This window comes from Struthio camelus, chromosome 1 (assembly GCF_040807025.1).
Source record: "Struthio camelus isolate bStrCam1 chromosome 1, bStrCam1.hap1, whole genome shotgun sequence".
In the NCBI taxonomy this organism is placed as follows: domain Eukaryota; kingdom Metazoa; phylum Chordata; class Aves; order Struthioniformes; family Struthionidae; genus Struthio; species Struthio camelus.
In genome coordinates, this window is record NC_090942.1 from 56,026,348 (window position 1) to 56,038,573 (window position 12,226).

Genomic DNA, 12,226 nt, shown 5'->3' on the forward strand with positions numbered 1-12,226 from the left:
TCCTCTAAGGATACAGGAAAGTAACTGCTCTTTTTTTGGTGGCTTTTTTAAAATCAGAGTTAAGTGCTGGGAATCTGCCAGTGACATGGCCCCAGGTGATGGACTTTAATAGGGCTGAAGTATAGACTGCTACAGGACATGCATTTCTGGAGGAAGCTTCTTGGAAGGTGCTGATGGAAGGGAACTTCTCATAAGCAGAAGAGGTTTTTCCTCTCAGACTCCTGAAAGGGCATTGGTACCTGCACTGAAGGAGAATGGAGTAGGGTTTAGGCTGTTCAGTAAGCTAAATAGCCAGTGTCTCCTCTCTGTGAGAGAGAATCTTGAATGCGATTCTTCTTACTGGTCTTGCAGTTCGGCTTTCATTGCTTACTCTGGAAAAAATGAACACTTTCCTACAGTATAGTTGAGACTTCTGCAGTATGGCTGTATTCCTACTGTCCAAGTCCTTTGGGCTACTGAACATGGAAAGGCAGGGGCTCCCAAAGGGAGATTCAGAGGACTCAGACATGAAGCCAGCCAAAGGAAAATATTGGCGAAAGGATCTTGGGTGCATATTACCCTAGGCAATACCTTCAATTCCTGCCTCCCCTCTTCCTTCAGACTTGTTTCCTCTTATAGCAGAAAGTATGTGGTTGCATGTTGCTGTTTTCTTTGGACATACCTGGTTTATATGCTGTTCAATTTTTTACTTTGCCATCTGCCTTCTTGGATAATCTTATTAGCTGGTCCCATTTGGAAGAAATGGATTTTCCTCTCTGAATAGAATTGTAGACAGGTAGGAAATCCATGCTTCGGTCTATACAGAGGATCTCTTTAGGTTGATTATTTTGACTCTTCAGTGGATGCTGAACTTCTTATTCCAGATAATTTAACTCAAGACCATCTTGATACTATTTGTAACTGCTCTGTAGCAGTTAATCTGATGAAGAGTTCTAATCTTTGTTTACCTTAAGACCTCTGAAATAGTAACACACAAAATGTACATAACCTGGAAAGAAAACTGTCCATCCTCAGTGTTCCCACTGCTTCAGTGTTGAAAATGGGCTCTGCTATAGTGTGACTTGCCAGGTGGTGCAGTCATTGTGGAACGGTGTTCCTGTAGACTTCTGCTCCCCACCCCCCATTGTACCTGCATGTACACATCTACTTACGCATGCCTGAGTCTAATTTGGCTGGGCTACTTGCTATGGCAGTGACTTCCAAATATTTGACTTGCTGAATACCTACCTGGCAACGTAAGCTTTATATAGATGTTACAGATCCCAGGGAAATATGGTGATCTCCCAGAGCTTTCCATCCTTTCTCCTGTGTAGTATAGAACAGGGATATGAGATAATACATGGTCAGTGTTTACTAAAAAGTATGCAGTTACTCTTACACAGAGATAAGACTTGCACATTCAGAAACAAAGGCCAGTCAGCACCATCCTCTCTTGTAGGGTAGATAAATTCAGGGAGAGAACTGCCTGCCTTGAAACCTATAAGCAGCGCAAGTTCCAGTTGCTCTTTGCCACAGGATAAAAAAAGGTTAAGCTAAAAACTTAAGCTTACATATACATTGTGTGAAAAAGGACCTTCTTTAGCATAGGAAAGTTTTGGGGAGTTTGGGTTTTTTTCTACTTGTTTTTTGATTAGAAAGGCAATTTATTGTTCCCTGTTGACCTTGTTCAGGATAATAACGTGTATTCTACTATGCTGTTTTTCTAAAAGATAATTTTGGCCTTTGTGTGAAAACTTACCCTTAAAAGATGGCAGATTAGAAGAGTGCCTTTCAGTTGTTACATCTTTAGAGGCATAGTTAAGAGATGAATCAACACTGTTTGAAGTATCTTAAATATGTAGTTAACAATGTGGATCTCCAGTTCATTGGGCTACAGCAGCCATAATCAGCATGACTTCAATAGCTTGACTTTATTCAGTGGGCTAGTGATGATCAAAAATAAACGGAAAAACACAGTTGGTTAGAGTCATCTCAGAAATACCCTGAACAAGGAACAAAAATAGTCTCTGGTTGCCTTTTATCTAAATACCATTTTCACAGCAGATAATGCATAATCTGCATTTTAAAAAATACTTGTACATATATGCAGCAAAACTCACTTTGAGGATCCCTACCGTATGCTCTTCTGTGGTGAAGAGGTGAAGGAGGAGAATCATGGTTAGAATATCTGAACACAAAAGCAGACAATATTAATACAGGATAAAATAATACTGTTATGTGTAAGCAGGTCTTGGTTTTTGGAACTAAATTGGTATAAGCCATAGAATTTTATTGTATTATTCATTTTTGGTATATTGGTTGGTTTATCTTCAAAAAAGCCTTTAGATTCCTTTTCACACTTAAACGTTTAAGTGTTGAAGGCACTACTCAACGACAGTAGTTGAAAATGAATTGCATATACTGATCTGCTTTTAGGCAGTCAGACAATATATCAGTCTTATTTTGCAGAATGAGTCCATGATCGAAAGGGGGACAAAACTGGTGTTCGCAGGAGTCAATCATATATGAAGTCTTGTCCGTTTGTAGCTCTGAGAGAAGAATTTTTATTCTCGATCTTGGAATGAATAAGGAAGGTTGAACACTGTAAAAGAGTTAAATTATTTTCCTTTAATAATAGGATCAGAAGAGAGCCACTTCTGATCTTCTGTGAGGGGAAGAAAAGCTAATGCAAAGAGAAAGACCTGAGACTTAATTCGTAAGATTTCCAAGTTGCAAGACTCATATGCCCTTTAACTGAGAGTCTTGAACAAACGTCAGCATGAAGTTTAGTTTAACTATTGCAAATACGCTCTTATTCAAATTTTCTGTTTAATTAGGGCACTAGAAAACAGTAAGCTCAAATTGAAGGAGGAGAGGCACTGGGTACGCTAATGTGGTCTGCAGGCACCAGAGGTATTTTTGTTTTCGGTAGGTAAGTTGAAAAGAAAATGAAATATAGGGTTATAAATTTGCCTCAATAGACTGAGGACGAATCAAATTTTGATAAGGAAAAGTAAACTCGGACAAGTAAATGTAGTTGATTAAGGAGAACTGTATGTCAAAGAGGTTTTTGGAAGTATGACTAAATTCGTAGTCCTCAGCAGAACGTGTTGAAACTTCAGCTGGTAAGTTAGGTATCCGCGTTTTGCTGACCTTGCTTCTCATTGCTTGCTTGTTGACTGCTGTGGAATAGTTTGCACTCTGATTTGTATACTCAATGAAGTCTGCCTTTCTGGGTGACTTGCTCCTACAGATCTGTGCCGTGTAGCATGCTGATCATACTCATCTTCTGCAGTAATTCATGGCTTCCTCACTTGTGTACTGTCTTTAATTTTTGGTATCTCTTTTATGTTTTCCAGGGCTTCCTCTACTATCTAGCAGCTAAGACTTTACTGTGTTTCCCTTTACTTATTCTTAATTTCTTATGGTAATAGTCCCGGCTTTGGCTATATGCTTTCTCCTCCAAGCTTGGCAACAACTATATTCTTCTGTTTTGATCGCATGTTGCCCCAACCTTACCAGTTCAGTTCACTCCCCATCAGCTCACAAGGAAAATGCCTATTCTGTTCATTAAATACTGGGGATAATCGTTTATTTTCTCTCATTTCATCTCCCTTGTACTTCATGGTTGTACCTAATGAACTTGGTGTTGAGAGCCTGTAAAAAAAAAAAAAAAAAAAAATCAGCTTTCTCTGTTCTTGCTCAGCCTCCTCTTCAGTTTTCCTTTGCATCTCCTTCTTTCTTATCTCTTAAGATGAGAAATCCACAACCAAGTCCCCTTGTTTTTACTTTGTCTAATAATAGTCTCCTGCTTTCCTGCACTAGTCTTCTGCATGATCTCAGGGTATTTCACAGAACCTCTCACTACTTCTCCCTTTCTGTCTTTCTCTAATGCTTGTTCAGCCTTCCATTCCAGGACTGTAAACGTGATATGACTGTTGCTGAAATTCCTATTTACTCTGATCAAATTAAATGTCTCCAGTTCAGGCTCTTCCACCCAGGTCACTTGTTCAAAGTACTTAACTATTTTCTCTTTGTGCATTACTCTGCTGTCTTCATGCTCTTGCTAGCCTGACCTTTTGGTTCTTAACCTGTATCTTTGGTTGTATCTTCAGTATGTTTTGCATCCTGTGCATCAAGAATTAACTAACTTGGTAACTGACAGTCTACCTGGCACTGTGTATTCCCTGCTATAAGTGATCTCATGTCTTCAGTTAACCTTGTGGGAGTTAAAATTTTGTGTGCTTGCCTACTAATTTATTCAGCCTGTTGAAATCCAGCACATAGTCTGTCTTAATACACTTGCAGTGGAAGGCCTGCTGGTTGAAGCTTCAAAGTAACAAGTGTTTTTGTTCTCATGTATCCTACTTAACTCTTAATCATTTGGCCATGCTACCATACTTGCTCCATTGCTTGCAGCTGTAACTTGGAATTGCCTTTTTCTTCTGCTTGAGTGCACGCCTTTAAAGTGTGAAAGAAAGAGTAGGGTTTTAACAAAAGAAGGGCAGAAATTGATTCTTGGTTATTACAATGACCAGACACATGCAATAACAATGCAATGTTTTCTGGGTCCTGTAAACGCTTCCTCCTTTACCTTTTGTTGGCACGCGTGTTGCACAGACATCCTGTTTTATGCCTCCAGATAGGCTATAGCTTCCAGAATTGTATTGGTCGCTGAAGTTCACCATCTTGCTATTTTCAGTATTTGAAAGCCAAAACCAGAAGAGTTTGAAGTAGATCAGGGCAACGTTGTTCTTCTACATAGTGGTAATGGCATTGTCAAGCGACCCTCCCTTGTTTCGCTTGTAAATACTTTCATGATATGCTTTGTTGGTATTTATGCATAAAGGCTCTATGAGTCGTCTTAACCTTTTTGAAACTTTACCAATAACAAGATATTTACTAGAGATTACCTGGGTTATGATAATGCTTGGGGGAGAATATCAGATTCTTAAGAAGCTGCTGTTCATAAAATAGTAGTATTCTTCTGTCTTCCACTATACTTAACATTGACCTCTTTTCCTATATATCTTTGGACTGTAATATTTTTGAGATACGGCTTTGTAATTTAACTTGAGAAGTCCTCCATGTGTATTGAGTACTATGCAAAATAAAGCACTGTGTGCAAGAGACTGCAACCTTTCATGGCTTCAAAACAGCGTAAACAGAGTGAAAATATCTGACTTTCAGTAGAACAAGTCCTGTCACAGTAGTATTTGTATAGTAGACCATGTCATATTCAACACCAAAAATCATAAATAAGGTAACAGATACTGTGATTAATTAAAGTTTGTCATATCTGAGGTTATTTTAACAGAAGAAAATTGCCAAGAACTTTAAAAGAGGGGATAGATATGTGAGCAGGTAGCCTTGTTAGAGGTATTGCATGTGAAGCGTGTTGGGACAATATGAACCTGTGACATGCACTGCAGAGCTATGTATTAATAAAAACTAACTGGGGAAAAATATTTGAGCGTTACTGTGGCTGTCTCAATGAAAAAAAGCATATAATCTGAGAGGGGTTTTATGCTTATCTTGCAAAAGTAAACATCTCTGATATTTTCAGTTCTGTTTCCTGTATATAATAATATCCAATTCTGTAAAATTCTGATATATATTGGACTTCTTCCATTGTTACTTTTTTAAGATACAAGGAAGAGATTCTGGAAATAAGTGTTTATAGCTGTCTTTCACTTAGAGATAACTAAAAGGCCTGTGATAGCAATACCTTCCGTTACTCATACACTAAGATAAACTGCACGGTTTTTCTTGTAAAATTGAAGGACATTTAATAGAAGTTTGAAACTTGCCATTTAAAGTGTATAGAGGTAATGTTTCTACAAAATTTTTTTGTAAACCAGTGATGTCTCTAGCATGCCTTTAAAGCTGTAGTAGACTAAAATAGTTTGCTGTGTGCCTGCCTACTGCCCAGCCAAAACTAGCCAATAAACAGTGAAGTTAAGCTGCTCGTAGGCAGCTGATATTCAGTTATTCAAATGGCTTATGCCTGTTGAGATTAACCTTCTAGCATAAGGTACTGTCAGAGATGGAGTACCAGGGAAAACTAGTTAAAAGATTGTCTCCTCAGAGGAAAAAATGCCTATGTGCCCATCCTCACTCCCTTCAGAGAGCAGTTTTTTTGGTTTTGTTTAGTGCTTTCTCTTCTTCCAAATATAACACTTGGCTTTGAAAGTAGGAAGGCTATTCTGTAACGTTAATGTTCTATGTCCTGGCCGATAAGTTTTCAACAGCATTAGTTTCCTGTTTCTGGTCTTATGAAGCTGTACTGTGTACTTGTATTTAATTCTTCATCTGTAGGGACTTGTAAATGAATGTCCTATTCATTTTATTAAGAAATACTAATAAACCCATTACCTTCTGTTTGCTGCCCAGTATGATGAATTGGTTCCTGCATCACTGACAACCAAATATGGAGGGTTTTATATCAACACTGGTACACTGCAGTTCCGCCAGGCATCTGACTCGGAGGATGAAGACTTTGCAGAAGACAAAAAGCACAGGCCACCTAAAGTGAGAACTATTAATTGTACTTTGCGTAGAGAACTTATGGCTAGGTGGAGACTGGGAAAGATTTGACATACTTAGAATGTCTCAGATGAGGAGGCTGAAAGCAGAGTGATGCACAGTATTCTTCTACAGCAACTTCTGTTTTGTGGCTAATGTACAAGCATTGGGGAAATAACTCATGATGTCTACAGGTAGGCAGGCAAATGAGTTGAGCCCATCCATTTTAAGAAGTGATAGATAGTTCCTTAATTTTACATGAGTGTTTTTATGTAAGATGAAAAAGTGAAAATGCCCCAACACTACACTTACCATCTTGCTAAAATTTGCATGATTTGTAATGGTGCCTAATATTCAGAATAACACTTAACACAATACCTGTTAAAATGCAGTTCAGCTTATAAAACTAGCTATTTTAAAATAAGCTTATATGCTCTCGCACAGTGTATTGTTCTATGTACTTTCAGAAGTTCTGATCAATGCCAGCATAACTATTTGCACATGCCATTCACAAGTTCCATTCATAGCATTCCTAGAATTTTCTATTTTCTCTGTCCTTTCCTGCATTTTAGCTTTTCTTTTTAACTTATTAGATAATTTTAGGAGCTGGAAAATAGTTTTATTATTGAAAACTCTGAATTAAATAGCTATTTAGAAAGATTAACAATGGCAATTTGTCAGTAACTGCAGTTGTTACTTAGGAATCTAGTTCTACTGTTTGGCCTTTCACATATTGAGGTACTTTTCCATGACTGGAAAAATGTAAATTAAATAGCTACTTATGATAAATTTGTAAATAGAAACAGAAAGAAAGTGCAAGGAAGGTATTGGGTTATTTTCAGATGAAAAGGTGACTGTTATTTACCTGTCTGTCCTTTTCCTTCCTTCTTCTCTCTGCTCTACTATAGTAATGTCAGCTTTGATTCGGAAAATGTAGGGAAAATCAAATGCTTCTTGCTGTAAAAGCCTTGTAGGTTGGAAAAAACATTGTCCTTTATTTGGTCTGCTTTGTAGATAGCAAAGTTAAAAGAAAGCGAAGACCGTGGAATGAAGAAGCGCAAGCGGAAAGACGAAGAGACAGAAAAGGAGAAGAAGCCTCGGAAAATGAAAGTTCCTAAGCAGTTGGGGTAGGTTTCTTTCTTTAGACGGACTTTTCAGAAGTTTGCGTACCATAGTGAGATTTTCATAGCTTTTTAGAATAAAGGGGTTGTGGGGTTTTTTTTTTTTTCAGCCATAATTAAGAGGTAACAGGTTTTGTTTGGAAACTCATGTTTTTTATAAATTAGTTCTACAAGCTTATTTAAAAAAAAAAAATTAATTCAACTCCCACAAAATTTGTAATGATGAACAGTAAAGCATGGAAAGATAAATTATGGAAAAGAAATTCTGAGTCTATGAATAGAATTATCCATTACTGTTCTATCCCAGGCCTTGTAGTAGTAAAAAAATCATATCTTTCCTCTCCATCTTCCAGTGAAAAATGTTTTTTTCCCCCTATCCCTAGACTCCTGTTCTGGAAAAATGTAAACACAGTTTAAATATTCTCCATGTCTCTTACTAAACTTACCTTTTGTTTTATTTATCTTTCTTACTAAATTTATCTTGTGTGAGCTTTCCTGTCTTCTGAGGCTTGTATGGAATGATTAAGGTGATGGGTTTACTTAACTGGTTCAGAAAAACTCCCCTTGAATGAAAGCTGTACTATTCTTATAAATATTTGAGTTGGTATTGAAAATTTGTTATTGATACTGTTTCTGTCCTGGTGGTGATTTAGGGAAAAGTGCTCAATTTGATTAGCACATAAATGTTGAGCCTGTATGACAAAAATTGTTAGCAGTCAAGAGAATTTGTTTAACCCATGTAGCACACCTGCGCTTAAAGCAAGCTACCACCATTCAAGAGTCAGGCAAATTTTAAAATGTTTTAGAGGCATAGATTAGCCGTAACTTTAGCAGTGGTGCCAGTCTCTCCATGCTTAAATTGAGAAGTTAAGAGTAAATAAGCTTTGCCTTAATGCGTGCAAAACTTGGAAAAAAAATTGGAGAGCATGGAATCACATGAGTGACAAGGGTTTTGTGCTTCCATCTTCAGATTATTCTGTCACCCATCACAAGATGCTCACTTCCCCCTGCTAATTTCTTTTAATTGTACTGAACATTTTTGCTGAAGATGGCTAAGGCTTTGGAAGTCACATGCACTCTAATGAAAGATTTCTTTTTCTCTACAGAGTAATGGCCTTAAATTCACACAAGTCTGAAAAGAAGAAAAAGAAATTATATAAAGACTCACTTTCTCTGGCTGCCATGATCCGTAAATTTCAAAAGGAGAAGGAAGCCATGAGGAAGAAGGAATCTGGTCCAAAACCTCCAGTGACTATTGCAACCTCTACCCCTAGTAAAATTCCTTCTTCCTCTCTCAGTGCAGGAAATGATATCTCTGACTTGAACCTGAGGATCAGTGATCCTGTCCTCTCCATTTTTGGTAGCACAAATGAACGTGAGCTCCTGCAAGAAGCTGAAAGTGCCCTGGAGATTCTGGGAGACATTGACTTTGACAAGTTGCTTGATGGCACTTCTGATGGCAGCCCAGTATCTGAGCTGTCAGGAGAAAATGGAAATGTCACTCAGGCAACCTACACCTCTCAGGTCATGACACCCAAGCAGGTGCCGGCCCTCCCAGAAGGTCTGCCTATGCTTCTTGAAAAGCGCATTGGAGACCTTCGAACAGTAAGTATGAATTCACTGGTAAGGGATTGCATTCAAGGATCTGAGAGAACAAGGAAGAATAACTAGGGCCTGAGCTGTCATCCTCAGAAAAACTGGCTGAAACATTAAAAAATGTAGCATTGATCTTACTGTTGATCTTAATGGCTGTAATTAGACTGAGGCAAATATGACCACAGAGATGATACAGGTTAATTGTTGAGGAGATATTTCCCGGTGGAAATAAGGTTTTCTGCTTAATCTTCTATATACAGTAACTTGTAATATTTTTCCATAATGGGAGTGTCAGTAAAATGTTCCCATTCTTTAACTTTGAATTAATAGTTGGTAAAATGAATGGTTGCTCTCATTTGTATTGGAGAAGAAACCTGAAACACTGCAGCTTACAATCCAATATTGGCCTTGAATTCTAGCCCTGTAATTTGAATGTTCTTAATTTGTCAGTTTAAAAATATATATCTGAATATTTTCCTTTTGGAAGGCTGGAATGGAGTCCAAATATTTTTCAAAAATACTAATTGAAAATATTAGATCCCCTGATTCCAAGCATCCTAAGAGCTTATTTAAAAGGAACAGATGTATTAAGGTATTTTATTATGCTCTTTGTTTCAGTTGTGTTTGTTATCTTAAGAATAAATTTTTTGTTTGATAGTTCAGGTTCTGATTCTACATGCAAATATTTCCTTACTCAGAATAAAGTGTAGCTTTTCCTTACTCAGAATAAAGTGTAGCTTTTCCTTACTCAGAATAAAGTGTAGCTTTTCCTTACTCAGAATAAAGTGTAGCTTTTCCTTACTCAGAATAAAGTGTAGCTCTTAAGCACTGAAAAAGTAGTTCACCATACCACCTTTTTGGAAAGCAATAATGTAAACAGTAGCAAAGGTTGCTTTGCTGTTTGTTAGATGTGGTTATCGTTACTCTGATACCTGTATGTAAACTTCTTACAGTGTTCTTAGTTGTTTTGAAATGTACTGAGTTACCTGTAGCCAAGGGATTAATATTTATTAAAGCAAGTCAGAAGATTTTGTCTACTTTTGAGTTTTCAGATTAACTTTGCCATGAGTCAGCAATAAGTTTTTAGTAGAACAGAAGAAGAGCTGGATTAGGCCAAAAATTAGTAAGTATTAGTGGCTTACCCCAAATTCGCTCTGCTGCATGATATAGCAAGCCAGCCTATTTGCAGAAAGTGTTAATTCAGTTGCTTTCAGGAAACCTACAGTCTTCTGCTTTTAATCACTGTGTTGTCTTGTGGAAGTGTCGAGCTGGCTGAGCAGAGCAAGTCTATTCATGGGAGTAGGAAGTAGCCATATGTTTTCTCATATTTGGGAGAGAACTACACTGCACGTTGACCTAAAAATGCAACTTCCTTACCCCCTACAATTTGTCATCAGCTGAAACATTATCATTGAGGTAGAATATTTTTCTGAAAAAGCAGGAAAAAAGTGATTCCTATAAACTTTTAAAAAAAGGTTTGAGGCTTGCAGCTTTAGTGCTCTTTAGTACAAAGAAAGCTAAAAAGCTTACAAAGCTGTAGACAAAAGCCTGTGTTCCATGAAGTTATGATATACTTGGATAAAATAGGTTCTTTTTAAAAAACTTATTAGAAAGCCATTGGCTGGATACAATTAAAAACTTCCAACCTCCTTTCATATCTTCTAGTTTCCTAAGTGGGCAGTTCTGAACTACTTTGGCAGAAGATAATACAGTACACCAGCAGGAAAGTAATAAGGTGGCTTTTTTTGTATTGTCAAGATAGCTGTCCACATAACTTATCCTTGGACCAAAAAGTTCAGTGATAGCAATGTGTTTTTGAATCTCCCAGTGTAACTCTCCTCAAAGACCAGCGCACTGTGCTGTATGACTATAATGTTGAAATCAGCTTTAAAGTCTCCCTAGGACCCAAGCATCAAAGCATATCTTTCCTCCCACTTTTATATAAACCTTAAGATGTTAATTGTTGTATTAGTTATTCTTAAAGATACTGGATTTAAGACTTCCAAACTTGTTTTCTTTTTGATATCTTATCACTTAAAAACATCCGTAACTATTTTTTTAAGAACAAAGGCTTCAGTATTCTTTAAACAGATAGTACTCTACCCTCAGCAACTGACTTTACAGTAAAAAGTAGCAAGTAAAGTATAGTCCTTACAGGAAATGAAAAAAAAACTCCCTAGATGTTCATAACAGAAATGACAAAGCATACAAGACAATGGGCTAATGCATGAATTCTGATGAAGTATCAGACTCCTGTTTTTCTGTGTGATATAGAGTCCCTAATCATAGAAAATACTTTTCTTTCTAATTTAGATGGGTCAGTTACAAAGAGCAAGAACATGAGTATTTCATAGTAATAAAGGAATTTTATCAAGTTAACACTTTTATTTACTTGCAGTTTTTAGCAATGTTGTCACAGCCAACTAGCTACTTTTTTAAAGGCAGAATTATCGAGCCTTTTAAATTTACTTGAATAGTCAGTCTTGTAGCATGCTGACTGCCTCTAATGTTTGGCATTCAGTATGGTATCACACTTGCATGCTGTTCTGTATGCTCACCCTTTTCCAGACCCGTTGGGTATTGGCTTTCTGGTCCCAGGGCCAGAATATAGTAAGAAAATAAGGACATTTAAAAGTGTTTTCTCTCTTGACTCCCATAAATTTGAGGAGTAGAAGAACACTAGAGGGAAGATCTTACTGACTTTGTAGAATGCTGCAGGGAATTGACGTGATTTTCTCCTAGAAGCTGTTGTGGTTTGTGGAAAATAGGAATCTAGAAGCAAAACTAAAGGGATTCTGCATGGGCCTTCCTGAGAGACCAGGAAAAACTCTTAATAAAAAGTAGTATATATAGGAGTAAGCTTGCCTTTTTTCCATCCCAAACAGAGTCAGGAAGAGACCAGACAAAAATACAAAAGTATTAGAGTGGGGCACAGTTCCAATCTTCACTCCCCAAGTCTAAAGATGGAGAGAATGCTGGACAGCACCAGAAAAGAGGGATGAGGT

The 12,226-nt window shown here is 37.3% G+C and overlaps 1 protein-coding gene across 1 annotated transcript in view; it reads left to right on the forward strand.

The window, feature by feature from the left end:
• Positions 1-12,226, forward strand: part of UBN2 (ubinuclein 2) — a 55,702-nt gene that overhangs the window by 14,049 nt on the left and 29,427 nt on the right. The window contains exons 4-6 of the mRNA XM_068940234.1: positions 6,373-6,510; positions 7,519-7,631; positions 8,732-9,230. Of these exons, the coding sequence (XP_068796335.1) occupies positions 6,373-6,510; positions 7,519-7,631; positions 8,732-9,230 (750 nt within the window). The remainder of the gene's footprint in view (positions 1-6,372; positions 6,511-7,518; positions 7,632-8,731; positions 9,231-12,226) is intronic.